At 64.3% G+C, this 27,961-nt stretch overlaps 2 protein-coding genes across 5 annotated transcripts in view; both read right to left on the bottom strand.

Annotated features, from left to right (window-relative positions):
* The window catches only part of ZFPM1 (zinc finger protein, FOG family member 1), a 68,585-nt gene extending 55,915 nt beyond the window's left edge, over positions 1-12,670 (bottom strand). The window contains exon 1 of one of the 3 annotated variants that reach the window (XM_044931152.1): positions 12,190-12,670. Coding sequence is in view for 1 of the 3 variants with exons in the window: in XM_025268519.2 (XP_025124304.1) it covers positions 5,324-5,363 (40 nt within the window). In the remaining 2 variants the exon portion in view is untranslated. The other 2 variants (XM_044931153.1, XM_025268519.2) reach the window with 2 other exon arrangements.
* Positions 12,671-14,180: 1,510 nt separating this feature from the next.
* The window catches only part of ZNF469 (zinc finger protein 469), a 247,373-nt gene continuing 233,592 nt past the window's right edge, over positions 14,181-27,961 (bottom strand). For both annotated transcript variants that reach the window (XM_025268516.3, XM_025268518.3), the window contains one exon: positions 14,181-27,000. In XM_025268516.3, the coding sequence (XP_025124301.1) occupies positions 15,498-26,873 (11,376 nt within the window). In that variant the 5' untranslated portion in view covers positions 26,874-27,000 and the 3' untranslated portion in view covers positions 14,181-15,497. The remainder of the gene's footprint in view (positions 27,001-27,961) is intronic.

Genomic DNA, 27,961 nt, shown 5'->3' with positions numbered 1-27,961 from the left:
GGAGGTGGGGGAGAGGGGGATGGGGGTGGGGGAGAGAGGAACGTTGTTGCCAACTGCCTAATGCAGCCCTTCTTCTCTGATGGCGAAATGTCAGCTCAGAGAGGGCAAGTGATGCCAGGTTTGTACAGCCTGGGCGCTTGCTTGGCAAGCTGTCATTGGAATGGCCGGAGGGAAAGACTAGCCACGAAGAGGAGTGATGGGAGTGCGGGAGGTTGCGGTGCCCACTTCCTGGACAGGGTCCTTGTATGTGTTTTACTCTCTGGAGACAGTTTGGGGAAAGAGATTTGTCCCTCATTGATAAACTGGAAACCACAGACCTGACTTGACCAATGGACCACAAAGATATCTTGGAGAAGGGGGATGGGGATGCTGGCAGCTGTCTGAGGTGATGTGTATTTCATGTCGATGCCCAGGGACCACCAGTGTCTTCATCCCTATTGTGCAGACGGGGAAACTGAGGCCGAAAGGGGGTAAAAGGAGAAGCCAGAGAGAAACCCTCCAGGTCTTGGCTTGAGCCCAGGCCCCAGTGAGGGGTCAGCCCCAATGGGGGCTGGCCCTCCCCTCCTCACAGGACCACACACCCTGCAGCTGGGAGGAGCTGAGTCCTTACACGTGGGGCCACCTGCCTCCCGTTGCCACAGTCGGACATGCAGGCCCACTTGGCAGGTGTTGGCCTTCACTTCTGCAACCCTCCTGGGGCCAGGTCACGTCTGCCAGAGTAGGGAACAGTGGGCAAGGTCCAGAGAGCGAATATGTGACGGTGGCCTCAGTCTCCCCCTCTGTGAAATGGGGACAGGGCTGTTGCAGGAAGGGGGAGCAGGGCCAGGACGACCAATAGGATGGTGGCTGGTGGGCAGGAGCCAGCCAGGCGCCCAAGCGCTGCCTGGCTGGCCTTCGTGCGGGGCCAGGCCTGGGTCTATTTGGGGGGGGGGGGCGGTGGTGGCGATACCCATCAGCGAGGCAACAACTGCCTCCAGGAGGAGGCCTGTCGATGGCAGATAGGCTGCCGGGAGTATTATTCACGAGCCCGTCAAGCCCCAGGAACGTCTGGTTGGCATAGAAACAGGAGATAAGGGGTACAATTAATGGCATCGTGTTCCCTCCTCCTTTCTTCCCCAACTGACCCATTTAAATCCCTGGCGGTGCTGGTGCCATGCTGGGCTCCCAGTGACCTCTGGGGAGGGGCTGGTCAGGTGGGCGGGATGAGACCAGGGCTCAGGCCCTGGGCAGGGCTGGCTAAAACCTCCTGGGAGCCCACTCCTGTCAATGTGAACATCTCAGGAAGGAGCCGGAGACTTGGCAAGGGCAGGGCTGGGGAAAGACTGCTGGGCACCTCTACTCCCAGGGGCCCATTGCACAGCTGTGGAGACTGAGGCTGGGAAGCCCAGAGGCAGACAGAAGTGAGGAACTGTGGTTCCTCACTCCTCTGAGCAGTGTGCTGCTCAGAGCAGGGCCACACTGCCAGCCTTCCAACCCCAGCTGCCATTTCCTTGGGTGAGAACTTCTCTGCACTTTGGTTTCCCCATGAGGTAAACGGTAAGAACGGGACCCGCCCGAAGACACTGTGTAGCCTGGCGCAGAGTGAGTAGTAGCTACTACTGGTATTACTGTTACTGCCTAATGAGCAAAAGAGCTGTCTTCCCTCAGACCCAGGGATGCAGGAAAACCAAGAACCACTTGGAGCCAGTGTGAAGGCCCAACATTAGGGCCTGCAAGCCCAGCCCAGGTCGCAGCCCACCAGCTGGGGCTCCAGTCCGGGGCAGCTGTGTAGCCAAAGCCCCCTCTCTCCCTGCTTCTTGGCCATCATGGTGCGGTGGTGGGCATTGCAAGGTGGCCCCCAGAACCAGGAGACTCCCTCGGCCTCCCACACCAGGAGGGGATGTGCATGGCTCTGTGAAGATGATCCCTCTTAAGTTCCTAAAAACTCAGATAGGGACCACCTCAGCCCCTTCCGGCCCCACCCAGGCTCTCCCTGGAACTGGCTCAGCCAGAAGACTCTGCCAGCCCCCAGGTGGGCGTTGGGCTGCTAGGGGGAGCGGGTAGGTAGCTTAAAGCTCGGAGTGAATGAGTCATCCTGTGGCCACCAATAATTTGCTTAATCAAACTCTGAGGATGTGTGAAAAACACCCCCACCTGCGATGGAGTGGCTGCTGGGCATGGACCGGCTGCTGGGGCATGGACTGGCTGCTAGGCATGGACCGGCTGCTGGGCATGGACCGGCAGGGCTTCTTCCAGGAGCCCCTTACCTGTCTGTCCTCGGTTTCCACTCACCTCTGGAATCATGGCCCCCAGGGGCCCTCCCTCTGCAAAGGGGCTCAGCACCCCCAGTCTGACCTGGGGGCTTTCCATATCCCCACTGTTCAGAGCTGGGAACTGAAGCTAGCCCATTGTCCCTGGAGGCACCCCCATGCTGGGCTCTTTCCTGACCCCTGCTGGAGGTCCCCCCTTGCAGGCAGAGCCCCACCTGCCCCCTCCCCCATTTCCCACACTGCTCACCCTCTGCCTCTGGTTAGCTTACCCCACCTCTGGCTCCCAGGGCAGTGACTGTGACCAGTGCTTGCATACAGCAAGTGCTCAATCAAGACCTGCTGAATGAATCAAGGCAGATCCGAGTAGACCTTCCCTTCTGATTTTCAGGACCCGCTCAAAAAAAACTAGTACACTGGGCTCCCCCCAACCTCAACCCGGCAGTGGAAGCCACTTTGATTCTTTTTTCAAAACAAAAAAACAACTGTAAGCAGGTTATATACCTACCACTTGCTAGGAAGACCCCCAACCCCAACGTGACTCAAGGGGGAAAACATCCTCTCTCCTTCCGCCTCTGACTGTATCTCACACCATCTAATAGGAATCAGGGTTGGGTGTCCCCCACCTCCTGGCCGCTGCAAAGTCAGTTTTCTTTCATTTTGACGGACTGTACCACCCGCAGGGGGAGGATCAACTTCTTGGCAATGAAGTGTGTTTGGGATGAAAACTCGCCCAAACGGACCCAGACACGCATGCCCCTCCACCCCTCCCCGGCCTTCGGAGGACCCCACTGGCCCCAGCCGCGCCGCCCCCGCGCTGTTGTTGCCTCCAACCCTGCCGGGCCTGGTGGCCGTAGATAAGGCCTCTTATCGCTGTTGGAGATCGCCATCCGGCCGACCGGCCCGGCGCTTATCTGAGCTCCCATCGACCCGGGCGGGAGGAAACCTCGGCGGGCCGGGGGCGCCGGGGGTCCCTAGCTGCGCTCCGCCCTGTGTTCCCCGCCAGCGGGGCCCGGCCTATCGTCACAGCCATCTGGCCGGCCAAGGCCGCGCTCCCGCCTCGCCCTCCCCCGCTCCCACGTTTGAAGTTAATAAATGGGAGCGCCTATCGCCTCCGCCATCGGTTGTGCGCCTTATCAGCGCGGCACATCTATCTGCGCGCGGAACAAAAGGCGTACAGAGGCGCGGGCAGCTGCGCCCCAGCTTTGGTGGGGGCACGGGGGCGGCGCCCCAAGAGCTCGCCCCCGCCCCCCACTCGCGGCCTGGTCGCAGGTGAGGCCAGTGGAGCGGGCACACAGCTGCGAGGGCCTGTACGCACAGCCCCAGGCAGAGGGCGGGCGTGCGGGCGCCGCCGCTTGGTGACAATCAGCGCTCGCATCTTAACGCGCCTAGATCTGCCCGGGGGTGGAGGCGCCCCGGGCCGCAGGCTGAAGGGACGGTTCCCCAGCTCCACCTCCCAGGGTCGGCTCCCTCCCTAGCCTGGTTCCCGGGCGCACTGAAAGTGGACAGCAGGGCTCGCCCTCCCACCCGCTTTGGTCCCTGTCCACAACGCGCTCCGCTCAGTCCACCCAGCCGAGTCCGGGCACTCGCCCCGCTCTGGGCCTTATCGGCGCTGGCATCGGCTCCCAACCTGCAATCTCCCTGCCCGCGTTATCTGCATTTCTCATCACGCTGAAACACAGACACACGCACACACGAGAACAGACCCAACAGAGGCACACAGGGGAGGAGGGGAAAAAGAAACCAGAGAACCAGCGCAGATCGGGACCTGTGGGTGGTTTTAATACTTGAGTTGACTTGATAGAAGGCGACTTTCGGAAAACAGTCCCGCTTACACGCTGAGGAGTCAGGTTACGGGAACCCGGATTCACGCTTGCCTTCCCCCTCTATGGGATCTGATCTGGGGACTAGACACTCCCCCCACCAGGAGCACTCACAAGGGGTCTTGAAGGCAGAGCTCATGTGGACAGAAGAGACAGTGCTCAGGAGCATGGGGCTGGCCACCTCTTTGCCTCTTTGGCAGCCCCAACGACTTGCCGGTCTGGCCCGGGAGATGTAACCCAGGTAGAAAGCCTTGAGCCCTGGCCCTGGCTGCAGAGGTGTGAAGTTATTATTGGCGTGGGGTAGGGATTCCTGCTTCCTGTGCACTGCCCTCTTTCAGCTGAGTGGCCCCAAGAGTTTAGGGCGCTTTTATCGCTGCGGTAGGGGGTTGGGGGCTGGGCATCAGCAGTGACTGCCCGGCCCCCCTGGGGAATGGCCTTTGGTCCAGATGGGGTAGAAACTTGGACGCGTGGCCCAGGACTGAGTCCTGGGAGACCCCTCCCTGAAGGAGCAGCCCCTTGGATAGAAGGTGTGTGACCGCAAGCCTAGGAGCGCAAAAGCCCCTGTGGTTCTGGCTGGGACACAGGGAGAAGGCCTCCAGGAGGCTGTCCCCGGCAGGGAAAGCTGGAGTTGGAGACCCGGGAGACAGGGCTGGAGCCCAGCTCATGGGCTGTGGTAGCAGCACCCCTGCCCCCCGCAGCCAGGAGGTTCTGTGACCAGAAGGCATGGTGGTGGGCACCCGCGGGTCTCTGTCACTTGGCCTGCACTTCCACACGCCCTGGGTGCCCCTTCTCCCTCTCAGGTCTCTCTTTCTCCCTCTAGATACAAAGCCTGGGAGAGTCAACCGCGCGAGATAAGATCACAATTTCAGCCCGTCCCGACAGAGCGATCTTATCAGGATGGGACTTGCAGAATGGAATATTTTAAACTTTATCTGAGCCCAGATCGGGGCCGCCTTATCGCTGCACCATCTCTGGGATGCGGGGGAGGGGCAGGCCGCGAGGTGGCCGCGCCCCCAGCCACCCCGTTCCGGCCCTCTGGGCGGACACCCCCTCCAGGCCGGACCCCCGGTGCTGGAGCCCAGACGCGGGGGCCCGGCCCGCCGGCAAAGATTAGATTACGGCGCGCCTGGCACACAGCGCGGGGGGCGCGGCGCGGGGTGAAGGTCGCGAGCGCCGCGGGCAGAGCGGGGCGGGCCGGGGAACGGGTAGAGGGGGGCGGCGGGGGTCGGGGCCGGCGGGCAAAGTTTGACTCACGCTTGATCTGCCGGGGGTTGCTCTGTTTCCTCCTGGACATGTCTCCGGCGCCGCGCGCCCTCCCGGCGGCCGCCTCTAGCCCCTGGTGGGCGGCGGCGGGCGGCGGGGGCGCGGCGGGGCCGCGGGGCGGCTCATGCCCCCGGCCCCTCGGCTCCACGGCCGCCCCGGCCCGCGCCCCCAGCCCGCCGCGTCCGGCCCGGCGCCGCTGAGGAGGCCGGAGTCTCGTCCCTGCTGTGCGGCCGCGCAGACCGCCGGGGGCGGCGGGCGGCGGGCTGCTGCCGGCTTCTCCGCTCCCGCGCAGACGCCGCCGCCGCCGCCGCCGCCGCCGCTGCTCCGCTCTTCTCAATGGAACCTGCGGGTAGCGCGCGGCGGACCTGGCGGCCTCTGCCTGGGCGCTCGGGGCGTGGGGGCGGGGCGTGCACGTCACGGCGCCGCGCCTCCGGGCCCGCCCCGCCTCTGGCCCCGCCCCGTCGCCGGGTCCGGCCCTTATCCCCGCCCGTCGCCCCGCCTCCTGACCCTCCTCTGGCTCCGGCCCCGCCTTCTTCCCCGCCCCCAGAGCCGCGCTCCGCTCCCCCCGCGCAGCGCGCTCCAGCCCCCGGGCGGTCTTGCTTCCTCGCGGCCTTGGCCTCTCCCCGCCTCGGCTGGCCCCGCCCCGATACCCTGGCTCGCCCCCTTGCTTCCTCGCTGAAATAGTCCCGCCCCGCCTTCTGGCCCCGCCCCCAGAGAGCTGGCCCCGGCCCTGGGTGAACCTGTGGCCTCCTCCACACCTCTTTTGGCCCTGCTGCTTTGTCCCCAGGCCTGGCTCAGACTCTGCGACCCAATACACTCCGCCGCTCGGGATCACCGCGCCCGACCGGGCTCAAGCTCTCTCTAGACCCGCCCCCCGATGCCAGCCCCACCCCAAGCCTGACCTGACCTGGTTCGGCCCCTAAACTCCGAGGCTCCGCCCAGAGCACACCCCAAAGCCTGGGCTCCGCTCACCGCTCCATCACTCCGCCCCGCTGCTCTATAACTCCGCCTTCAGGGCCTCTGACCCGCCCAGAACTCCTAGGCTCTGCGACCACCCTCCTCGGCCCGCCGGGTAGGGGACAATGAGGGCCGGGTCAAGCAGCCCGAGGCCTTGACGTCCCACATTGCCTGGGACCAGATTTGGGGTGTGGAGCCGGCTCTGGCACGGTGGGGATTCCGCCCAAGACTGGTGGAAGCAGCATCCGCGGGGTTCGCCACCTCCGGCGACCATAGCCCCAAATGGAGAGCGAGGGACTTCGGACCCTCCTCCCTTGGACTCAGATCTGGCTGGAAATCCGGGAGGCCGCAGAATCCAGCGGCCTGTGCCTGCTCCCCGCCCCCTCGCAGCAGCCCCCAGGCGTTGCCCCTCTGGGTCTCTCCTTCCCAGGCCGTGCCTTTCCAGGACGCCCCTGCTGGAGGCCCAGGAAGTAGAAAGGAGCGAGGTTCCCATGGTCAGTACTGCCTGTTCCAGCCTTGGACACGGAGGCCAGCCCTTCTGTCCTTTGGAATATGTTCATGGGATCCCAGAGGCCCCCCACTTTCCAGGAGGCTCAAGGTCACACAGCATCAGAGTCGTCCCTGGGAGCTCAACTGTATTCCTTTAATATTCTTGGCTTGCATTTGGTGCCTGCCCTCACCCCGCCATCCCCAACCCCATATTCGCAAGAAATAGGAAGTTAGCAGGGGCCAGAGGCTAAGGGGAAGAGCTTTGCAAACAGGGTGTCTGGATGCCTGTCCGCAAAGCTGGACCCACCCACCTGATGGCAGGTGATCCTCAAAGTGATGTGTGGGGGCTGGCTGGGTGCTGAGCACTCTGCCCTGAGACCCCCTCATTCTGTCTGACTCCTGTTGCCTTTGCCCTTCCCCATAGAAGACAAACAATTCACCCCCAGGACCTGGACACTCTCCCCTGCTGCTGCTGCTCTCAGGAGGGCAGGAGGTTGGCAGGTGGGGCAGAAGGTTGAGGTCCCCCCAGGATAAGCCACTGCCCCCGGACAGGCCAGAACACTGAGGCCAGGAGGCCAAGAGACCTGTCTGGAGTCATGAGCTTGCCCACTCTTCCCACTCTCTGCCCAGACCCAGTGGGTACAGCCTTCCTGCAGCTGCCATGGTGCTGTACCCCTTCTCTGTGGAGTATGCGGCCCATAATTGACTGGTTCACTCAGCCCAGGGCTCCCACTATGTCTGTCAATGAGACAAGGGACTCCACCTTCTGGGTTTCCCATTGGGCCTGCTGCCTTCCCAAAGTGGGGAGCCTCTTTACAGGATGGGAACCTGGCAGTCAGGGGGATCCCTGGAAGAGGTGGCCATGAACTGGACCTCTGCCAGGTTTGAGGCTCCATGCACAGCAAGTGGCACCCAGGTTGCTACCACTGCTGGAGTGGCTGGAGGTCTGTGTGGAGGAGGGTTCTGAGGGTCAGCAAGAGCAGAAGAACCAGGACCAGTTAGTGATGCTGATCCCTGCGGGGGTGGGGGTGGGGCGCCCCTTGTGGCTCAGTGGTAAAGAGTCTGCCTGCAATGCAGGAGACACTGTTCGATCCCTCAATGGGGAAGATCCCCTGGAGGAGGGAATGGCAATCCACTCTAGTATTCTTGTCTAGAGAATCCCATGGTTAGAGGAGTCTGGCAGGCTACAGTCCACGGGGTTGCAGAGAGTCAGACATGACTGAGTACGCATGTTGAGGGTGAGGGGAGAGAGGGCTGGCAGCACTTCAGGCTACTTTAGGCTCCCGAGACCCCCATTGCCTAGGGACTTAGGGGCAGGGGCAGGTCAGAAACAGAACCTGCTGACCAGGACCCATTTCATAATTCTCAGGGCTCAGTGGAAAGAGAAAATGTGGAGCCCGTTGTTCAAAAATTAAACATTTTCAAGCAACCTCAGAGGAACCTTAAACCAAGGGTAGGGTTCCATGCACCTGTGCCGGTCACCTGCCTGTGAAACGCCATGACAGCCTTGACTCAGGCCCGCACTGGGGAACTTTGCTTCCATGCTCTGCCCCCTCTGTCTGCCTTGCAAGGGCTGTTATTCCCACTACTGCAAAGATAATGACACTGCAGGTTGCTCGTGACCAATGGCGGGGTCACTGGACCTCACTCAGACAGGCCATGACACCCTCCACAGAGCTCTATTGATCACGACAATAAACTGAGGAAAGAAGAACAAGGAATGCTGAAGAAAGGAAGGCCTGGCTTAGCACAGAGCAGGAGTCACCACCTTTGCCTGGGGAAGTCAAAGAAGGCTGACTGGAGGAGGCGTCATCTCTGTGGGGTCCAGCAGGAGTCCCTGCTCAGAGGGGAGAGGGGCTGCCGCGGGGTCCTACCGGCCACCTGCATTCCTTGTGGGAGTGTCACGTTTCACATCCAAACATCACTGGTGGAAGTCCACCTGGATGTTCGCAACACCCTTCCCTGGAGCTGGGAAGGGCTCGGCGTGGAGCTCAGCTGCCCCGACCACGGCCTGGCTGTTTCCTGCTTTGCTGGATTTCAAGTCCTAATAGCCTGGAGGCCCTGGAGAAGGTTCCAAGGGTATCTGGGCCCAGGAAAGGCTCCTGGGGACAGCTCTGGGTGCCCACACTAGGGCCATATCATTATCAGCATCACTAACCTTTCCCTGATCCTTTTTGGGGCTGGTTCATGGTCTCTCATGGCATCCTGTCCTAGCAACCCTCTGGTGGTCCCCTTGGCAGGAAGTGGCAGGGCTGGGCCTAGGATACAGCATCAAGGCTGTCGTGGTGATAATGACATTGAGGCTCAGAGTGGCCCTACAGCTCGGAAATGGTCATGATTCCTGTATCCCGGGCAGTCGCAGGGCAGAGCCCACGTTCTTAACCCTGGCTGGGCCCTGGGAGAACAAGGTTCAAATCTTGGCTCTGCCACATAGGAGGCCATGACCCTGAGCAAGTCCTTAAGCCATCAGGCTCTTGGTTTCCTCATCTGTCAGTGGGGTGGGCAGGACCCTCTAGTCTCGATGCTGCTGTGGCTCCGGGCTCACGTCTGCTCCACCTCTGCTTTGTGCGCGGTGGTCTGGGGGCCTGCTGATGGGCTTGCTCTGTGCTGCTCTGTCCCGGGGGACTGCCCGGGAGCGGGCAGTGGCTGTGGGTGGGGAGAGGGCTGATTGTGGCACTTCTCATATAGCAGGCTCTGTACTGGTTGTTAGGTGATGACCAAGGGAGACACAGAATGCTCTAGAAACTTAAGCTGGACACTGAAGGATGAAGATGACTCAGGAAAGAGTGGTGGGAGAAAGGCATTCTCAGCTTAGGGAGGAGCAGGAGCAAAGGCTCGGAAGGGCTGGACAGGCTGGGAGGAGTGTGTCCCTAGCCCAGGCCAGGTGAGGGGCTCTGCCTGCCAGGCTGCACCGGAAGTCCTCCTTCTGCCTCACTGTCCCCTCCAGTGTCCCTGACCACACCTCCTGATAGCCCTGAGAGGCCCCTTGGGGACTCTGCCATCATCCCCACCCAGCTCCAAGCCTCCCTCACCCACCAGCCTGACTGCTGCTGGCCCCACAGCCACCCCTGCCGCCACTGCAGGCTGAAGCCAGTGGGACCTCCCCAAAGCAACTGCGATAATCTCAGCCCTCCCCCCTTAGTCCTCCTCTGAACCTCCCTGAACAGGTCCAGGCGTCCTGTGGCCCCACACGCTGTTCCTGCCACTAGACGCACCCTTCCCTCCCACTGCCCGCCCACTTTCCCTCCGTCGGGGAGGCTCTGATTGCTTCTGGCCTCTCTCTGGTCCAGCCTGCAGGGCCCAGGGTGCCTTTTCTGCAGTTCTCAGCACTCTGTTGCCTCACATGTGGGGTGAGGGCAGAGAGCGGCAGAGGGCTCCTCAGTGCCAGGCCTTGCGCCAAGCACTGTCTGAAGAAGGGACTCTTAGAATTCCTATTTGCCAGACAAGGAAACTGAGGCTCAGAGAAGTGAAGTCACCCCCACCCCACCTGCCACACAGCAGGTGAGCAGCAGAGCCTCCCTCGGAGATCCACAGCTGCTGCTCCAGCATGGCCCCTGGTGGCTGCCCTGTGGGGAAGGGGGCCCAGGACTTGCTCCCCCACCGCCCGTCAGCCCCAGGCCCTGGAGCCCTGGGCAGCCATGCCAGGGGCCCACGCCGACACTTGTCAACACTGGCTCTGTGAAGGGTTTAATTAACTTCTTGTTTCAAGGGGGGATAATGAGTTTTAAGCAACACGTGATACCACAAGGAGGTCACACAGCAGCGAGGATGTCAAAATAAATTAAGCTAGGGATCAGAGGCGGCCTGCAGTACGGGCAGGGGAGGAGCCGGGCGACGCAAGGGACAGCTGGATGCCACCCTGAGTTGTCGGGGGCAGGCTGCTGCGGGGGGCTGGGCTGGCTCTGGCTTGGGGGATGGGCTCAGGTGTTCCCTGTCTGAGGGGAGCAGAGGGCGGGACTCAGCTGGTCCCCTCTGGGCTCAGCGAGACTCTCTGAAACAGCATCTTTAACAAGCCACGCCCTCTGAGGCCCCAGGACACATGGGTTCTGCCTGGACACTGTCCTGAGGGGTTAGTGACCCACCCCTTCGTGCAGCTGCCCAGGTGTGGCCTATTTACCAGCCTGGTGCAGACAGGAAATATTATCTGGACATTTCCGAAGGAAGAGAGTAGGGTTCAGGAAGCTCACACTTCCCCGTCCGCCCCTTCCTTCTCTCTCCCCCTTCCTCCCACTCCAGTACTGGCGGTACAACCGTGGACAGCACACAGAGTCCAGCGGCAGGGCAGCAGCCAGGATCAGTGAGTGGGCCGTGGGCAGCCCAGGGCAAACATGTCTCAGCCCTGCGGCCTCGGGCCTGGGCGCTGGGCTGCAGCTGTCATCCTAGCAGGTGGTTAGGAAGGCCGCAGACAGGAGGTGCCATCTGAGCAAAGCCCCGAAGGAGGAGAGGGAGGGAGCCAAGTGGGCGGCGTGGGGAGAGGCTCTGGCCGGAGCCAGTAAGCCCCAGCACATAGCCCTCGGAGGGAGCCCGAGAGTCAGGGCTGGACGGGTTTCTGGTGACCGCTGCGCTCAGCGGGGACGGTGAGACCCCTGGCACTTGCCCTCCTGCCTGGGCCCAGCAATGTGCCTGAGTCTCTCATAGCTGAGACCTAGGTGTGTTCAGGCCCAGCTAAACCCAGGGAGGGCCCTGTCTGCATCCTCTCTCGGCCAGGGGCTCCACGGAGGAGGCCGGTGGCCTTGAGCTGCAGCCCACAAGGCCGGGCCATCTGGTCAGGGAGGCAGACATTGGCCCGTGGGAAGGGGCTGTGGCCTTGGGTGCCCAGGCCCAGGAGGGAAGGCTTGGCATGGCTGCTTCTGGGCAGTGGTCTTGCAGCCACAGCAGCGGGACACTGGGCCCGCTGGCCACCCACCAGACAGGCAGAGAAATGGGGTCTCACGGGGTGCAGCCTCGGGCTCAAGACTAGAGCCCACCGCAGCACATTTTCAGGTGACACGGACAGGACCCACGGCCTCCAGGTCCTATCCCCCCACGGTGGTGCTTGGAGGGATCCCGGTGACGCGGACCCGGCCCATCCCTGGTGGCCCTCTCTGTGGGACCCCGGATGTACGGATTCTTCTGTCTGTGTGAGCATGGCCTTCTACACCCTCTCCCTGGGAGGCTGGGTTCTCTGAGCCGTCTGCGGCCCCGAAGCCTAGGCAAGCCCATCCTAAGGACGTTCTCTAGCCATTCCCAGTGGATATGCCCTCTGGCCGCCCAGGCAAGCCTCCCCCTTCACGGGGTCTGGGGACGGGGCCCAGGGATGGGGCCTGCTGCACGCTCCACCGCCGGCTCTTTCCCTCCTGCAGCCCTATCCCCCATGCCCAGGCAGACCCGCACGTGCTCCCCATCTGTCCCCGCCACCTGCCCCTCCTCACCTGGCCCCAGGCACCATCTTCTCTCCGGCCCCGTGTCCGGACTGGCGGGGCTGTCACTGGGGTCAGCTGCGGGACCTGGTGGAGTGCAGTCGTCAGATGCAGCGTTCACGTGACCTTGCTGCTGACCCTCAGGCTCCCCTGCTCCTTGGCCCCTGCCTGGCAGCTCTGGGGGTCCGGTAGTCTCGGGGTGAGGGGCGCTCTGGCTTCCTAGAGGGGGCGAGCCAGGCCGTTGAGGTCCAGGCAGAAGGGCCTGTGGGCCTGTGGGGGCCGGGATCTGCCTCCTCGGGTCCTCAGGGAGCCGTGGCCCCTGAACAGGGTCTGTGCCCACCAAATCCTCTCCCACTCTGTCCGGCCCACTCTCACAGCCCACACGGGGCCCTTCAGGATGCCCACCCTGGATCCCTCGCTTGGGCCAGTTCCCACAGATGTGCTCAGAATGAGTCAGGTGTGTGGTTGTGTGTGTGGATGCTTGTGTGTGTGGTGTGTGTGGTGTGTGTGGTTATGTGTATGTATGTGGCTGTGTGTGTGGCTGTCTGTGGTTGTATGTGTGTGGCTATGTGTGTGGGTGCTTGTGTATGGTTGTGTGTGGTTGTGGGTGTGTGCTTGTATGTGTGGCTGTCTCTGGTTGTGTGTGTGGTGGTCTGTGTGGGTTCTTGTGTGTGGCTGTGTGTGTGGGTGCTTGTGTGTGGGGGTGCTTGTGTATGGTTGTGTGTGTGTGAGGTTGTATGCATGGCTGTCTGTGGTTGTGTGAGGCCTGGGAACAGTGCACCTGTGTGTGCTGTGAGCATATCTCAGCCCGTTGGTGAGGACGAGGGTGCCCCGCGTACCTGTGATGTGTGCGTGTGGTACCTGAGCTGCCCTGGCCCCGCTGAGCTGGCGAATGCTGCCACCTGCTGGCCAGGCTGCTGCTGTCCACATACTGGGGCTCGCAGCCCCGCCATGGGCTCAGCACCCAGGAGGGCAGGTTCACTCATGTCCTGCCCCTGAGACTAGAGCTGAGGGGTCCCTGATGTCGTGAGCCTCGGCACCCATGGGCACGTGACCATGCAGAGTGCCAGGCTCACCCCCTCCCCCGCCAATCACAGCCTGTGGCAGGGCCTGGACGCCTCATTGTGCTTCCAGGGATGTGGAGGCTGGCCCGAGGCTGACCGAGGCATGGCGAGCCGGGCAGGGGCACCCAGTGCTGCAGACCTGGCCGACCCCACAAGGTGTCCACCACCAAGTCCCAGGACGGTGTTTCTCAAGTGCAACTCTGAGCCGATTCCACCCACTGCAACCCCAACCCCCAGCTGGCACCCCTTGTCAGCTGCTGGTTTGTTCCGCAGCCCACAGTAGGTGTGTAAGTACCAGACAGAGGGAGGCAGCCTGCTGGGCAGGGGGCATCGATGGGAGGGGCTGAGACTGAGGGCAAGGACCTGGGCAGGGTGTCCCTGGTGGATGGAAGTGCGGGGCCAGGGCCTGGTGGGACAAGGGGAGTGGTGGGGTGGGTGGGGCTGTGGGCAAGGTGGTCCCTGCGCCATGTGCAGGACCTGTCTCCCTGTGGATGGCGTGGCTCCCCTCCCACTGTCCAGCAGGTGTGGTTGGGGGCCTGCTCTGAGAGAGGCACCCCTACTCTGCCCCCACCAAGCCCGGGCAGCTGTCAGGGGGCCGGACAGGGATCTGCTGCCCTCCAAGTACTTGTCCCTGACACAGGGGTCTCTGGAGGCATCTTCAGTACTTGGGGTCCCTAGGGGTCAGAGCCTGTAGTGGGGGAAGGTCTCTGGGTCTGGTGCCCCTGCTGTCTCTGCTGCCCTCCGATTCCCTAACCCAGAGGGGCCCGCAGCGCTGAGGTGTTCTCTTCGCCGGGTTAACAGGTCTGGGACCTGGTGGGACCGCTGCACTACCAGTAGGCTCTGCAGGGCCAGGTGACCCTGGGGCAGGACGAGGGTGGCAGCTCGGTGGGGCAGCAGGGTGGGGCTGGCGGGAGGACAGAGGCCACGGCGGAGGCGCCCTGTGACAACAGTGGGCGTATATTTGACAGCACGGATTGCTACGGTTTTTACAGTACAACCTCAGAGCCCCCCGGGTTTATTCATCAGCACTAAAGAGGCACTCTGAGTGGCACACACACCTTCTACAAAAAAAGGCAGTTTGGGCTTGATTTGGTCTCTTTCAAAATATCAAAATTAGAACTTTTGACATACACACTGTACCTAAGGTTAAAATGAAGAAACAGAACAAAACAAACCACAAACCTCAGAGACACCTAAGGACAGAAGGTAGCCTCTCCCCACCTCCTGCCCCCGTGAAGACACGGTTCTGTAAAAAGGACATGTGTGCCGGCCCCTGGGTCGGGTCAGTGCATGAGCCGGCCTTGAGGGTCCCATCTGGCTGCTCCGACCTGACTGCGGGGCTGGAGCCGCACGCAGGCGGCTGGGAGCCAGTCAGGGCTTCTTGGGCCGCTGGTGCCTTGGGCAGCCTGCATGTCCCCTAGCACCTCTTGGTCCGACCCCATCCCCCAGGTAAAACAAATCAAGGAAGCCTATATTCACATTACATGAAAATAGCACCAGAAACTTCAGAGTAAAATTGCTCATACTTGCAGCAGAGAGCTCTGTGTAGGAGGCAGGCTCTAGAGAGGGCAACTGCGGAGGCTGGGGTGGAGGTGGTGGGGGTGGAGACGGAGGACCAGGGGTCAAGGTGCACTAGAAACCAGCTTTTCTGTCAGCAGCACGGACAGTGGCTGGCACAACCCTGTGGTCAGAGCCCTGTTGTGCTCTGTAGGGCTGGGCAGCTCAGAGATGGCTCTTTGGCCCCCATCTGATTTCTAGGGTTGCTTTGGAATTCCAGCAACAGCAGCAACAACTCTAAGATGGAGGCTGCCACCATCTGACTGGTGGCTGCCTCAACTTACTTCTTGTTAGATGACAAGGGTTGGGGGGCCCTGTGGAAACCTTCAAACCGAGGGGTTCTGTGGCATACTGGGCCTTAACTGTGGGGCAAATGGGGCGGCGGGGATGAGCCACTCTCTCCTTAACTTCTTGGTACTGGATAAACAGCTGCATGGCCTCAAAGAGGCTGCAGCTGGCCCAGCCCTCACCCTCACCTACCAGCTAGAAAGGGATTGCTGTCCACCCCAGGCTCTGCTCAAGGCATCAGAGTTGCAGCTCTAACACTAAAGTCTGAGCATTTTCATGGTGCATCAGATGAATTAAGATGTGGCCACCAGGCAACTCTCAGACGACTGGAGCTCCTCAAAAAAGACCAGGGTCCCCCATTTGCGAGTTCATCCCCAATCCCACTCCCAGGCACTTGCTGGCTCCTATAAATTACTCAGAAGAGTCCTTTTTCAAAGGGATCTTGAAACTGGTTAGTCTCTGACCGAACAGCTGGCTGAGGAGGTGGCTCTGGGACTCGGCTGTGCGGCAGGCCCGGGGGTTAGGGGGTTCTGCACTGTGGAGAGCCCCACCCTTCCTGGGGGGCCTGTGTAGAGGTCTTGTCTGGGGGAGGGCCTTGCTCAGCCCCTCCTTGTTGCATCTGAGGTCCCCGTGGGCATGGCTGGGCTCCCGCTTCTGCACCTCTGAGGGCTGAGGGAGCATCGAGCTGTTCTGGCTACTGGGCTTGGGCTTGGGCTTGGGCTTGGCGGGGATCACACGGCTGGGAGTTGCCTGCTTCCGGGGGGCCCGGGGGGGTTTGTCAGGGGCCGAGGGGCCTTTGCCCAGGCTCCCCACACCTTCGCTCCTGGCTGGCTCCGGGGCCCGGCCTTTTCTCTTCTTCTCACTGCTGTCTGCGTCCTCCCTGGGGCCCAGGCTCCCTCGCAGCCCCTGGCCACCAGCTTCCCTTGGCCCCTTGGGGTAGCCTTTGGCTAGGGCTCGAGGGAGGGCCTTGTCTGGGGCGGGGCCCTGGCCTGGGCAGTCGGGCTTGGCTGGGGTGGTGGCTGTCTCGCTTTGGAGCCGCCCACTGGCTGGCTGGGGCTGGCTGCCGCCCACTGCCTTGGTGCCCTGCCGGGGGCCTCCAGCACCCTGGAAGCCTGGCTTGGCTTTGAGGGCGGTGGGCTTCAGCCTCTCCTCAGTGCCACGGGGGAGTTCTCCGGGCACTGGGCTGGCTACCGCCTTCTTCAGTTGTCCTGGGATCTTGGGTGCTTTGTTGGGGGTGGATGAGCTTGACTTGTCCTTTGATAAACTCCCGCAGCCCCTAGGCTTGGGGGCACTGCCTCTGTGGGAGGGGCCCCCTGTTGCCCCTGCAGGCACCAAGAGACACGTGGACACCTGCTTCTCCTTCCAGAGCAGAGAGGGGGCTTCTGGGTGATGGTCAGGGGCACATTTTCCAGGTGCACTTGGGGTCCTGTGTTTCCCTGAGAGCGGGCCAGCTGCCCTCTTTTCCTCTACCTCTTGGTCTGCGGCCCCCAGCCGGGGTAGAGAGCCTCCCAGCGGGAAAGCCTGCTGGAGGAGGTGCTCAGGGCTGCCTGGGGAGGCTTCATCCTCGGAGCTCTCCAGGGCCTGGTCCGGCTTGTGGCCATCTTTGCCACCAGCCGAGGCCGCTGGAAAAGGAGACAAGGATGGGGGCAGGAGCTCCTGGTGGCCTAGAGGGTCTATGGGCCTCTCTGGGGTCCCGAGCTGCCCGGCGGTGGTGCTGGGAGCTGCCTCTGGGCAGGGCTGGAGCAGGGCTGGGAGGGACCCCTCACTCGGGGTGGGGCTGCTGCCCTGGGACAGAGGCCCGTCCGCGCTGGACCTGGCGGGGCTGCCGGGAGCGGCCACCCTGCGCCGTTTGCTAGGCAGCGTGCCCTCTCGGGCAGAAGCCTTCCGCCCGGGGGCGCCGGGCCTCCTCACGCCGCGGAATGTGAAGGGCTGCTGCCCCTTCCTCCGGTGTTTGTCCATGTGCCGGTCGAACTGCTCCTTTTTGGCGAAGGTGTAGTTGCAGGAGCTGCAGACGAAGGACCGCTTGCTGATGTGCGTGACGTTGGCGCAGAGCTCGCAGGCGTACAGCGGCGTGTGCGCCAGCTCCAGCTCCCCGCTCAGCCCGTGCTCACCGCCCAGGTGCGCGCGCAGCTCCTGGTGCTCCGGGTAGACGCGCGGGCACTGCGGGCACAGGTAGACGCGCTGCGGGCTGTGCACCGCCAGGTGGCGCTGCAGCTTGAAGGGCTTGGGGAACCGCTTCCCGCAGTGGTGGCAGTCGCGGGCCGGATCCTTGCAGTCCTGGTGCACCGGGACGGCCGGGAGCGGGGGCTCGCCGTGGGGATGGGCCTCGGGGGACGCGCCGCCGGCTGGGGCGGGGCGCGCGCAGGCGGACGGGCTGCCCTGAGCCGAGGCGCCGACTGCGTCGCAGCCGCGACTGCGGGCCTGGGGCCTCGGCCGCTCCCTAGGGAACGCCTTACCGGCTCCCGCGTCCGGCCCCGACGCCTCTGCGCAGCCTCCGCCTGCCTTGCCGGCGACGGAACGCTTGCCTCGGTGGGATCTGGAGGCCTGCCCCGCGATGCCGCTCAGGAAGTGCGTGACCACGCCGCCGCCCTCCCAGCATGCGGGCAGGTCCCCCAGTGACCGCCGCGCCTGCCCCTTGCGGGCGAAGCGCACGGCGTGTTCCCGCAGGTGCTCGTTGTACATCCAGACGTCGGCCACCTCCCGCAGGCACATGCCGCAGGCCCACAGCCCCGCCTTGCTCTGCACGTGCTTCTCCAGCAGGTGCTCCCGGAGCAGCTCCCGGGAGCCGAACCTGCGCTCCACGCACATGTAGCAGGTGGGGGGAGGGGAGGGGCTGTGGGCCAGCTTGTGCAGGTCCAGCTCGCCCAGGCCGTGGAAGCGCTGGAAACACACCCTGCACTTGTAGGACGCTCTCCTGGCCTTGGCATGCTGGCCTTCGCCTGCGGCCCTTCTTGCCCCGTCCGCCTCCTCCGTCCTGCTTCGTGGGCCCTGGGAACCTGCCGTAGCCTTGACATCCAAGAAGCTGGTGCTGGGGAGACCCACCGGGTCTTCACAGGCTCCCAGGAAGCTCAGGTCCTGTATCTCCAGTTTGGTGCTGAGCGTCTCCAGGTCCGCGGCACTCCTGGGCACCCCGCCGTCGTAGTGCTCTCGCTCCAGGTTGGGGGGCTCAGGGCTCACATCTCCTAGAGAAGAGGTGACCTCATCCTCGGGGGCCTGAAGCTCCAGGCCTCGCCAAGCTGCTGGGACCATGTGTAGCTTGGGGATGTTTTCCGATGGATGGTCCTCGGCGCAGCAGGGCTTCGTCTCCAGGTGGGGCTCTAGGGCCCACAGGCTGGGGCCTGGGGCCCAGGGGTCAATGCCCGGAACCTTGCTGTTGAGGAAGCCCTCCAGGAGGAAGGACTCGGGCAGATCGGTGGCCTCATCACCCCATGGGTCCTCATGGGACAGGCAGAGCGAGCCAGAGTCGCTGAGGTCTGTGGGCAGGCGGGCAGAGGGCAGAGTGACACTGCCCCCTACCTGGCCACTGGGCTCCACCCGGGGTGGGGGCTTCGATTTTTTACAGCGCTTCCCATAGACACGGGGGTTCTTCTTCCGAGCCAAGCGGTCTCCCAGGGGGAAGAGCTGGGAGAAAGAGGCCTCATCATCCAACAAGCTCAGAGGGTCCCCGCACTCCGGGCTGGGAGGTTTAGGGGCCATGCCCTCCTGCTCTGGAACCCCCTCTGCTGGGCTGTGCGGGGGGGCCTGGGACCAAGGACTGCTGATGGTGCCACCTGCTTCAGAACCACGAGTCTCAGGGGGGCCCCGGGGGAGCCCGTGCTCCTCCCAGACACTGTGCCCCGATCTGCTGTCAGCCTCTCTGCTGTCCCCTGCAGGCTTAGCCCCAGTCACCCTCAGTGGCTCTTCACAGATGCCAGATGTCTTGGTCTCTCTGGGTCCCCCACACCCTCTTGCCAGGGCTGCCTTCTGCTCCCCTGGCCCTTCCCCTGGAGGTGCTCCCTCCACCATCCTTGGACAGGCCACCCAGTCCCCAGGTGGCTTCTGTGCGGGTGTCTCCTCCGGGTCCGTGGCTGCAGGAGGCAACTGCGTGGCCTTGGTCTCTTGCTCTGTCTTGGGTGAGAGGCGGCAGCAGTTGGCAGCAGAGGTGGATGGACTCCAGCAGCTTCTGTCTGGAGTCACATTGGCAGGGGCCTGGGGATTGCTCTCCTCCCGGAACCTTCTCGCTCTGGGCTTCCTCGCTTTCTTGTTAGATTTCCCCTCTGACTCGCTGGGGAAATCTGTGGGTGGTCTGCCGCGCCTCTGGCCCCCGCCTTTCTCTGCCTGTTTGGGTCGGAGTTCTTCCCTCTCGAGCCGGTCCTGTTTCCTGGGCTCTGCAGGCTTCACGTCCACTCCTTGCCTGATTGTATCTGGGGTGTGTGGCTCCCAGCGTGGGGGACAGCCTGGAGCTCCCAGAAGGCTGAGCCCCTGCCTGAGCCCCTTGGATGTCTCGGGACCCAGGGCATCCTCAGGAGGTGTAGAGCCACAGATAGGGGGCGGCTCCCCGGCCTGGCTGGGGTCTCCCACCAAGCGCCCAGGTTCCTCCTTCCCCAGAGCTCTGCGACTCTTCTTCCCGGGGCGGTGGCACATCTGGGGAGCAGGTGGGGGCGCTGGGCTTGGCTGGGATGTAGCACCCTTGTGCAGCCCATGCTTCCTAGCTCGGTGGCGGCTCAGGCCTGGCCCGGAGCGGAAGGAAGCTGAGCAGACCTCGCAGGTCACCGGCCACCCACTGGGGGCTCCGCCCCTCCAGTGGCCATTCTCGGTGAACACCGGCTTCTTTTTAAAGCCACGAGGCTTCTGTCTGAGGTCCTGGGGACTGAGGGCATCTGCCTGGGGTCTCTGGTGGAGGGCACTTTGGGGGAAGTGGGCTCTGGAGTCGCTGGTTGTGCTGCCTGGGCAGAGCTCTGTGGGAGGGCACATCACTGGCACACCCCTGGCGCCAGCCTCGGACGCCTTAGTAATGGCAGGGGGCCCGGCCCCAGGCATCTCCAGGCTCTCCTGTCCTTGGAGGCTAGCCAGAGCCTTGCCTTCTTGGCAAGTGTGGGGATCTGGCCACATGGCCCCCAGTGTGGAAGGGTCAATGGGCACAGTGGTGACACCCTGGCCTTCCCTGTTGCCTAGGGGTTCGGAGGAGGAGCCTGTGGGCACCCCATCTGGGTGCATGATGGGCAGAACTCCCCTGGGGTCTGGCCATTCAGCCCTGGGACCTCTGAGTGCCCCCAGGCCATCTGTGGTGGGGATGCTGGGCAGGGCAGCAGCCTTGACAGTCACTCCCGGGGTGCTGACTGTCGTTGGGTGGGGAGGGGTGGCATGGGCAGGGGAGTCCCTTGGCCTCTCTTTTCTGGAAGCTTCTAGGGTTTTTGACACATGACCTCCAGGGCGGGCCCCTCTGTGGGCGGCACTGACAACACTGACGAAGCTGGGCTCCTTGGGAGGGTCTTCCAGGGGGCTGCCGTCCTCCAGGAGAGGGTGGTGAGCCGGGCTTTCCTTGAGGCCACGGTGGCTTGTCTTCAAAGAGGGGGACACTGCCAGGGGTGCTGCAGTGCATGTGGTTGCTGGGCTGCGCTCGGCCCCTTCTGGAGGTGTCCAGGTGGGAGAGGAGGCCGACAGAAGCTGAGAGCTGGCAGTGCCCCTGTGGGATGGAGATGCTGGGAGCAGTTGCCCGAGCTCCCCTGAAGGTGCCGCGGGAGGGCCTTCCTGGTGTAGGGGCTTGAGGCCACGGGGATCGGAGGGGGCTGCAGAGGTGGACGAGGGGGTGCGGCTGGCCAGATCCCTGGTGGGGGGCTCTGGGCTTTCCCCAGAGAACAGCAGATGCTTCCTAAGGCCTGGGCCAGCTGCCACCACCTCCAGAGTCCAGTCCCGGGGCCTGTCTGGGGTGTGGGCTGCCACCAAGGCTGGGACTGAAGAGTCTGCTTTAGAGGAGGTAGGGCTTGGGATGGCCTGTGCCTTGTTGCAAAGGCCCATGGCTGCCCTGCTTCCCTGGAGCTGTGCCCCCAGCTGGTCTGCAGCCCCGACCAGCCCAGCTGGTGTGGTTTCAGGGTCGGCACTGGCTGTGGTGCAGCTGTCCGGTCCCCCTGGCCTCCCTCGGTCGCCTGGCTGCAGGTGTCCGGCTTTGGCTTGGCCCCTGGGCTTCCTGGCCTGGCCGTGTGTGCCTGCATGTCCATCTTCATCTGGCTTCAGCTGATGTCTGGCCACAGTGGTCATCTGCATGTCTCCCAGGGAGCCCAGGGCAGGGCTGTGGGCCACTGTCTCTCCTTCCTTGCCATCGTCTCCCACATCTGAGGGGTTGCTGTGCAGAGGGCTCTGGGCATCAGCAGTGGGGGTCACTCTTGAGCCCCGGGCATCATCTCCCTTCTCAGCCGCTCTGGCCACCAGGAGCTGCAGCTGATGAAGTGGGCTGGAGGCTGGTTTCTGGAGCCTCCCGCCTGGGCTGGGGTTGGGTATGGAGGCACAACTCGGAGAGACTCCCACTGGCACAAACTCCTCCTTGCCCTCAGGGACAGGGCCCGCCTTGACAGCGGGCAGGAGCTCTGTTCCTCCTGGCTCACCTGTGCTGCTCACAGAGTGTCCCCTGGGGGCACTGCTATGAATGGCGGCAGAAGGTGGGGTGGCGCCCAGAGGCAGAAGCTCAGCACCCCGAAATGCCAAGCCAGGGGCTAGATGGGCAGTGGGGCTGCTGAATGCCTCCAGCTCCAGAGGATCTTGACAGGGCCCAGGTGCTTTCTGGGGTCCCGGGGAAACCCCCCCTCTTGGTGGGCGGGGAAGGAGCAGCAGGAGGCCTTGGCTATGTTGTGTTCCCGGGACTCCGTGACCCTTAGGAAGCGAAGGTTCCAGGCTTGGGCTGCACTTTGCTAAACTCCCCACATCTGACATGGGGTCCGGTACACAGATTTCCTGGTGGGCCCTTTGGCCCCCTTCAGCCCTGGGGAGCCTTGTCTTCGGGACTCTGGCTTTCTGCACTGATTGGAAACTGAGGCTGGCCCCCATGGGGCTGGAAGGACCCCGAGGAACCACGTCCTTGTGGGTGCTGGGGACCAAGGGTGAGGGCCACTCCTCCTGGGGGCTCGCCAGGGCATCCCCTGTGGTGTCCACCCCCTCCCCGTGTGGACTTGGATCCCGGGGAACAGTGTTGCTGGCCCTGCATGGCTCTCCCGGGGCCCCCTGTGGGCCTCTGCTCTGCAGCTGACTCTCCAGTTCCGTGACCAGCCGTTTGATTTCCAGCTCCTCCTCAGACAGGTCGCCGGTACTGGCAGTGCTACACTCGACAGCCCTGGTGGGCAGAGCGCTGAGGCTGGCAGCCACGGGCCCTTCAGTGGGACGCTGCTGACTGAAAGTCTTCTCCGCCGAGAGGCCGGGAAAAAGGCCTGGGTGGCCAGGCGGCACTGGGGACACTTCCTCCAGCAGGGACCAGCCCCTTTCAGGCAGAAACAAGGGGTACGGTGGGTCTAGCTGGGGTTTCCTCAGGGGAAGAGCAGCACACGCACGCAGTGCAGGGGTGTCCCCGCGCCCAGAGAGGCTGCCATAGGGCGGCGGGTTGAAGTTGTCCCTGGGCATCCCCAAGGGGAGGGGCGTGGGCTCCAAGGCCAGTGCCGATTGGCCTCTGCCTGGGTCTGTGATGCCTGTGTAGGGCGGGCTCCTGGGTGGCTTTGGCTCTGGGGAACTGGCATCGTGGTCATCCTGGCGGAGGTGTGCCCTAATGGCTAGTGGGCTGTCTGGGGCTGAGGACCGGGAGCCCAGGTCTTCGTGGAAACAGCCGGCCAGGTCTTTGGGTCCAAGGAGCAGCTCACTGTGAGGGCTGCTGTAGGGCTGAGGCCCCTTTCTGGCAGCTGGAGCCTCCATGGACTCTCCAAGACCAGGGGTCTTCACAAAGAGGGTGCTGGGGTCCAAGTGGACCATATGGACAGCGTTAGCAACAGGCACCAGTGATTCTCCGGATGGAGAGGCAGGCGAGTCCTCTCTGTCCTGGGATGCGACTGGCTCCAAGCACCGACGTGCACCCAATGTGGGTGAGCTTGCGAGGGGCAGCCCTGTGTCCTCCCCGTGGAGCTGCGGTCGCTCTGGGGCTGAGGGGCAGGGGCCACCTCCCCTGCAGGGAGCTGGAGAGGAGCCTGGAGCCTCCTTGTGAAGTTCCGTGGCATCAGGGGGAAGGCCGTCAGTGATTTCAGGGGTCTCAGTGTCTTGAGGGAAGCCTGGAGGTGGATGGCTCTCCTCTAGGGTCTTGGTGCCGATGAGGTCCCGCAGGAGATGCTGGGGCCCCTTCTCCTCCAGGTCCACTCCAGCCTCTGGGCCGTGCAATGGGCCCTGGGCCCCGGGACTCTGGCTGGGGCCTGGCCCAGGCCGGCCCGGCTCCTCGGGGCCCAGGTAGCCCCTGGACCTTGCAGCCTCCTGCTTCACCACCTTCCTGGGTTTCTGCTGCTGCCCATCCTCTCTGAGGCCTGGGGTCAAGTCCACTTCCTTCCTCTTCTCGCCCCGGCGCCATCGCCGGCCGCTGGGGCGGGGCCGGCCTCTGAAGCGGGAGCCGGGGGCCCGTGGTCTGTCCTCCTCCTCAGACTCGGAGGCGGCGCAGTCGCAATGCTGGGGCCCGCCGTCTGCGGCGCCTGGGGCCGGGCCTCGCCCGCCCGCCCGGTTCTTCTGCTGCACGATCTTGTGGATGAGCTCCTTGCTCCAGGTGCCGCCCCGTGCCCGCCTCCGCCTGCAGTCCTGGCCAGGGGACAGTCGGAGGCGCCGGGAGCTTCTGGTCTCCACCAGCGGGGCCCGGCCCCCGGGGTCTGTGTGGCTCTTGGGGGCCTGGGTTCTGAGATCCCGCGGATGGGCCTCAGCCCGGCCTTTCCTCCGTGGCCTCAGGCGGGTGGCCCTGGAGCCCCTGCCAGGCCTCTTGGTGGTGTTAACCGTGTCCAGCTCTTTCCGGAACAACTTGAACCGCTTTCCTCTCCTCTGCTGGCCAGCCAGGCTGGCCCCATCTGTCTCTGCAGGTGCTGGGCCCAGGGAGCGGGTTTTGGGCCTGGGGCCGGCCGGGTTGCCCCCATCCCCGGGCTGGCGGGGCTGGGTCTCCAGCGGGACATCCACTGCTGGGGGCGGGGCTGGGGCTGGGGCTTTGTTCTCTGGTGTCGCCCCCAGCCTGGCCTTGGGCGTCTGCCCGGCAGCGGGGCCCTTGGGGCCGGAAGGTTCCTCGTCGGTGAAGACGTCAATGAAGCTGCTGTCGATCTCGGGGTTGTCAGACTGGTACTCCAGGCCGTTGAGCGCCTCCGTGATGAGGCTGTCCAGCTTGGCAGCGTCCTCCAGGTCCAGGTCCCCTGTGGGGAGTGGGAAGGGGGTGGCGGTGGGGCCAGGCAGGAAGCTCGTCCTCAGGGGGTCATCTCTGCCGTCGGGCCGGAGGTCTCCACCCAGCAGGAAGGGAGCTGTCCTGGTGTGGCTGAGCGGGCTCGGGGTCCTGCCAGCTGGCACTCTGTGGGGCGCAGGGAGCCCCGGGGGCTGCTGGTGGCTGTCCTGGGCCCTGGCTGGCAGCAGGCCGCAGAACTGCCGGTGGCCCAGGAAGGCGGCCAGGCTGCTGTAGTTCCGGTCACACTGCCTGCAGGTGAGCAGCACGTCCAGCTGGTCCAGGCTGGCGCTGCTGAGGGGGAAGTGGTGGGCGGAGTAGGGGGGTGGCCCCTGAGGGAAGCCCTCCAGGCCCGCACTGCCCGCCTGGAGCCCCGAGCTGGGGAACGGGGCCTCCTCCAGCCCCTCTGTGGGGAAAGGGAAGGTCTTGGCTGGCTCTGGCTGGTAGTGGATGGGGAGGCTGTGCGAGGGCTCAGGGGACGGGAAGGGGCTGCCAGCTTCCTGAGGGTGAGGGGCTGGGTGGAAGAAGGCAGAGGGCACGAGCGGCCCGGGCACCTGGCTCTCGTCTGAGCTGGGGTTGGCTGGGCTGCTGGACAGTGGGGAGAGTGACGAGCAGGTGCTGCTGGCCGTGTGGGTGGCTGGCGAGGGCAGGGGGGACTCACTGGGGGAGGCTCCCACCACCCTGGGCGGGGGCAGGCCAGGGGGTCCCCGGGGTGAGGCCTGGGGCTGGGCTGCCCCAAAGAACAGGGGCTGGGCTCCTGGGTCCTTCAGCCCGTTGTAGGCAAACAGGCCAGGAGAGCCACTGCCGTGCTGGCCCGGGCTGTTTCTCAGGACGGCCAGCTTCTCACCCGGCCCGGGTGTCTTGCCCACAGCACCCAGGGCTCCCTGGCTGCCCCCCTGCCACTCAGGGGCCCCTGGGGGGAAGGGCAGCCGGTTCAGCATCTCCATTTGGTGGGGGCCGGGCCCGGTGGCTGGGAGAACCTGGGGCCAAGGCAGCGGGGGGCTCTGGGGCAGGCTGAGCCGCTGGCCTGGGCTGGGCTGGGCTTCGAAGAACGTGGTGGCTGGGGGACCCAGGGGAGGCGGAGGGTAAGGGGCTGGGGTGGGGTCCCACAGCGGGGGCAGTCTGGCGGTGGGGGGCCCTGAGGCGGCCAGCTCTGTGTCCCGAGGCCCTGGGCTGGTGCCCACCCCGCTGGCTCCAGGGCTTCCATAGGCCTGCCCGGGAAACTGCCTCTGGGACAGGGAGTTTGGGGGCCCCCTGGGGCTCCCCAGCCCTTCGTGGGCCGAAGGAGGTCTCTCAGGGAGCACTTTGGTCATGTTCTCATGCAAACCATCCTGGAAGGTGGCTGTGCTCTCCGAGAAGGGCTTGGGGGCTGGGGGAGCAGCACTAGGGGGAGGGGGCGCACCGCCAAGGTTGCTGGGGGCCTCGAGGCCGCCGGGTCGGCTGGAGTAGCAGGGCGGGGGCGGGGGGGCCGGGCGGGCAGCCAGGGGGCAGGCCGGGCCCGTGCCCACCGCCTCCGGCCACGCCCCCCGAGGCTGGTGGAAGGCGAGCACCAGCGCCCGTTCGGGGTACTTGGGTCCGGCTGTGTCCTCCGGGAAGGGTCTCCGGCCAGCCCCGTGCAGCTCCGGGAAGGGGTACTGAAAGGCCGCCACCCCGGGGCTGCCGCCTTCGGGAAAGGGCTCCGGCTCAGTTGGGGGGGCCCCAAAACTAGCACCTGGGAAGCTGTTCTCAGCTGGGGGAGGCCAGGCATCAGCCCCACTGGCCTGGAATTCCAGGTAGGAGGCTGGCCGACAGGGGCTGGTGCCCCTGCTCTGGGGGGCCCTGAGGGGCGGGGGCCCGGGGGTGGCACTCGGTGAGGTATAGTTGGTGGAGGTAAAGCTGGAGGGGGTCTCCTGGAAGCACTTTTGGAAGCTGAGCTCCTCCGGGGCAGGGGAGGCCTCGGCCCTGGGATGGCCGGGCCTGAGACCGGCTCTGGTCCCTTGGCTTGGGGGCGCTTCTGCGTCTAGGGGCCGGAGGGCCTCGGGCTGCAGGCTCTCAGGGGTCTTCCCATCCAGGGCGGGTTTGGGCCTTGTGCTGGCGATGCTCAGACTGTAGAGCTGCTGAGGGCTGCCGGCCACCCTGCTTGCCCGCCGGACACGAGCCTGCATGAGGTTGCTTCCCGCTGGGGTTTGGGGGCTGCTGCCCTTGCTGGGGACGCTGCTCAGGGCCTGTGCTCTGGGGAGAGGGGCCTCGGTCACCCCTTTCCCAGCCTGCTGCGCCTGGGTCTTGGGGTCGTCCATGGTCTGGGCCCTGCTCCCCATGGCCTTGGTGGTCCTGTTGGCCAGGGCACTGATCTCTCCGGGGGGCCGCAGGGGGCCCCCCGTGCCACTGGCCGCCGGGCAGGGCTGCAGATCTCCGGTCATGGTTGGGGGTGGTGCTCCGAGGGGCTGCTCCCCAGGCATGGCCCCTCTGTCCTGGGCGCTAGGAGGATGCTGTGGTCCGAGGAGGGCCGCAGAAAGCGGGCTGGGCAGCCATCCTGGCCCCTCGAGGAGCCCTGGAGAAGCCTGCTTGCATGGTCCTGACTGGAGTCTGCAAGGAAAGGACAGAGTAAGTGGGGGACAGTGGGCTCTGTGGCTCCCGTGGTGGTGTGGCAGGCTGGAGCAGAAGTGGTGGGCACACAGCCTTCCCTTTTAGGGGTGGCGGCTTGGCTCTGATGGTCCCTAAAGAGATGAGGGAAAATGAGCTCCTGCTAGACTGAGGAGAGGGCTTAGTGGGTGGCGGTGGGCTGGAGGTGGGGAGGAAGAAGGAAAAGAGAGCGAATGCTGCTGGGGGCCGGAGGTGTGGGAAGACCCTGGCCACCCCCGAGCAGCCCCGATGGGCGCCAGCCGGGCCCTGAGCATGAAGGCCCCATGTGGCACATGGCTCCCAGACCTGCAGAGGCTCCATGATGGGGGTAATGGGCACCGGATGGCAGGGCAGACAGCCAGGAAGGACAGAGGGCACATCTGGCCGAGGCTCCCACCCGCAGCCCCTGCAGCGGACACCCAGCCTCCGGAAGGTGATGGCTCCTTTTCCTGGGCCCTGAGTTGACCTGCTGTTTGGGGCAAACGTGTCTGCCGTGTACTCATGACCCTCACGTGAAGCTCAGCGTGAGGTACCAAGAGACACTTGGAAATTATGAGTTTAATCCACAGGCCTCTGGAGAAAAGCCCCACCCCAAACACTGAGCTTCTGGAGTGCAGGGAGACGCTGTGTGAGGGGAGCCCCAGGCCTCCTTCTTGTCTCTGTGACCCCATGACCCCACTCCCACCCCAGTGGCTCTGGGTGTCTCATTCTCAGAGGAAGCCTGGGGCTGGCTGGTCGCCTCACTTATTTCCTTGGCTTTCTTGGGGCAGTCCAGGGAGGTCAGCCGCCAGCTCTGAGGTCAGGGTAGGGACTCCTCGACTCAGGGGGTATGCTCTGGGTGCTGGACAGCAGAGGGCATCATGTCGCCCACCCTGTCCCTTCCCCAGCCAGGCCAGTCCTGCCTACTGGGGAGGTCCTCCCTCCA

Source organism: Bubalus bubalis, chromosome 18, assembly GCF_019923935.1.
Source record: "Bubalus bubalis isolate 160015118507 breed Murrah chromosome 18, NDDB_SH_1, whole genome shotgun sequence".
In the NCBI taxonomy this organism is placed as follows: Eukaryota; Metazoa; Chordata; class Mammalia; order Artiodactyla; family Bovidae; genus Bubalus; species Bubalus bubalis.
The sequence above is the reverse complement of the archived record's forward strand: the minus strand, read 5'-3'. Positions and strand labels throughout refer to the sequence as shown.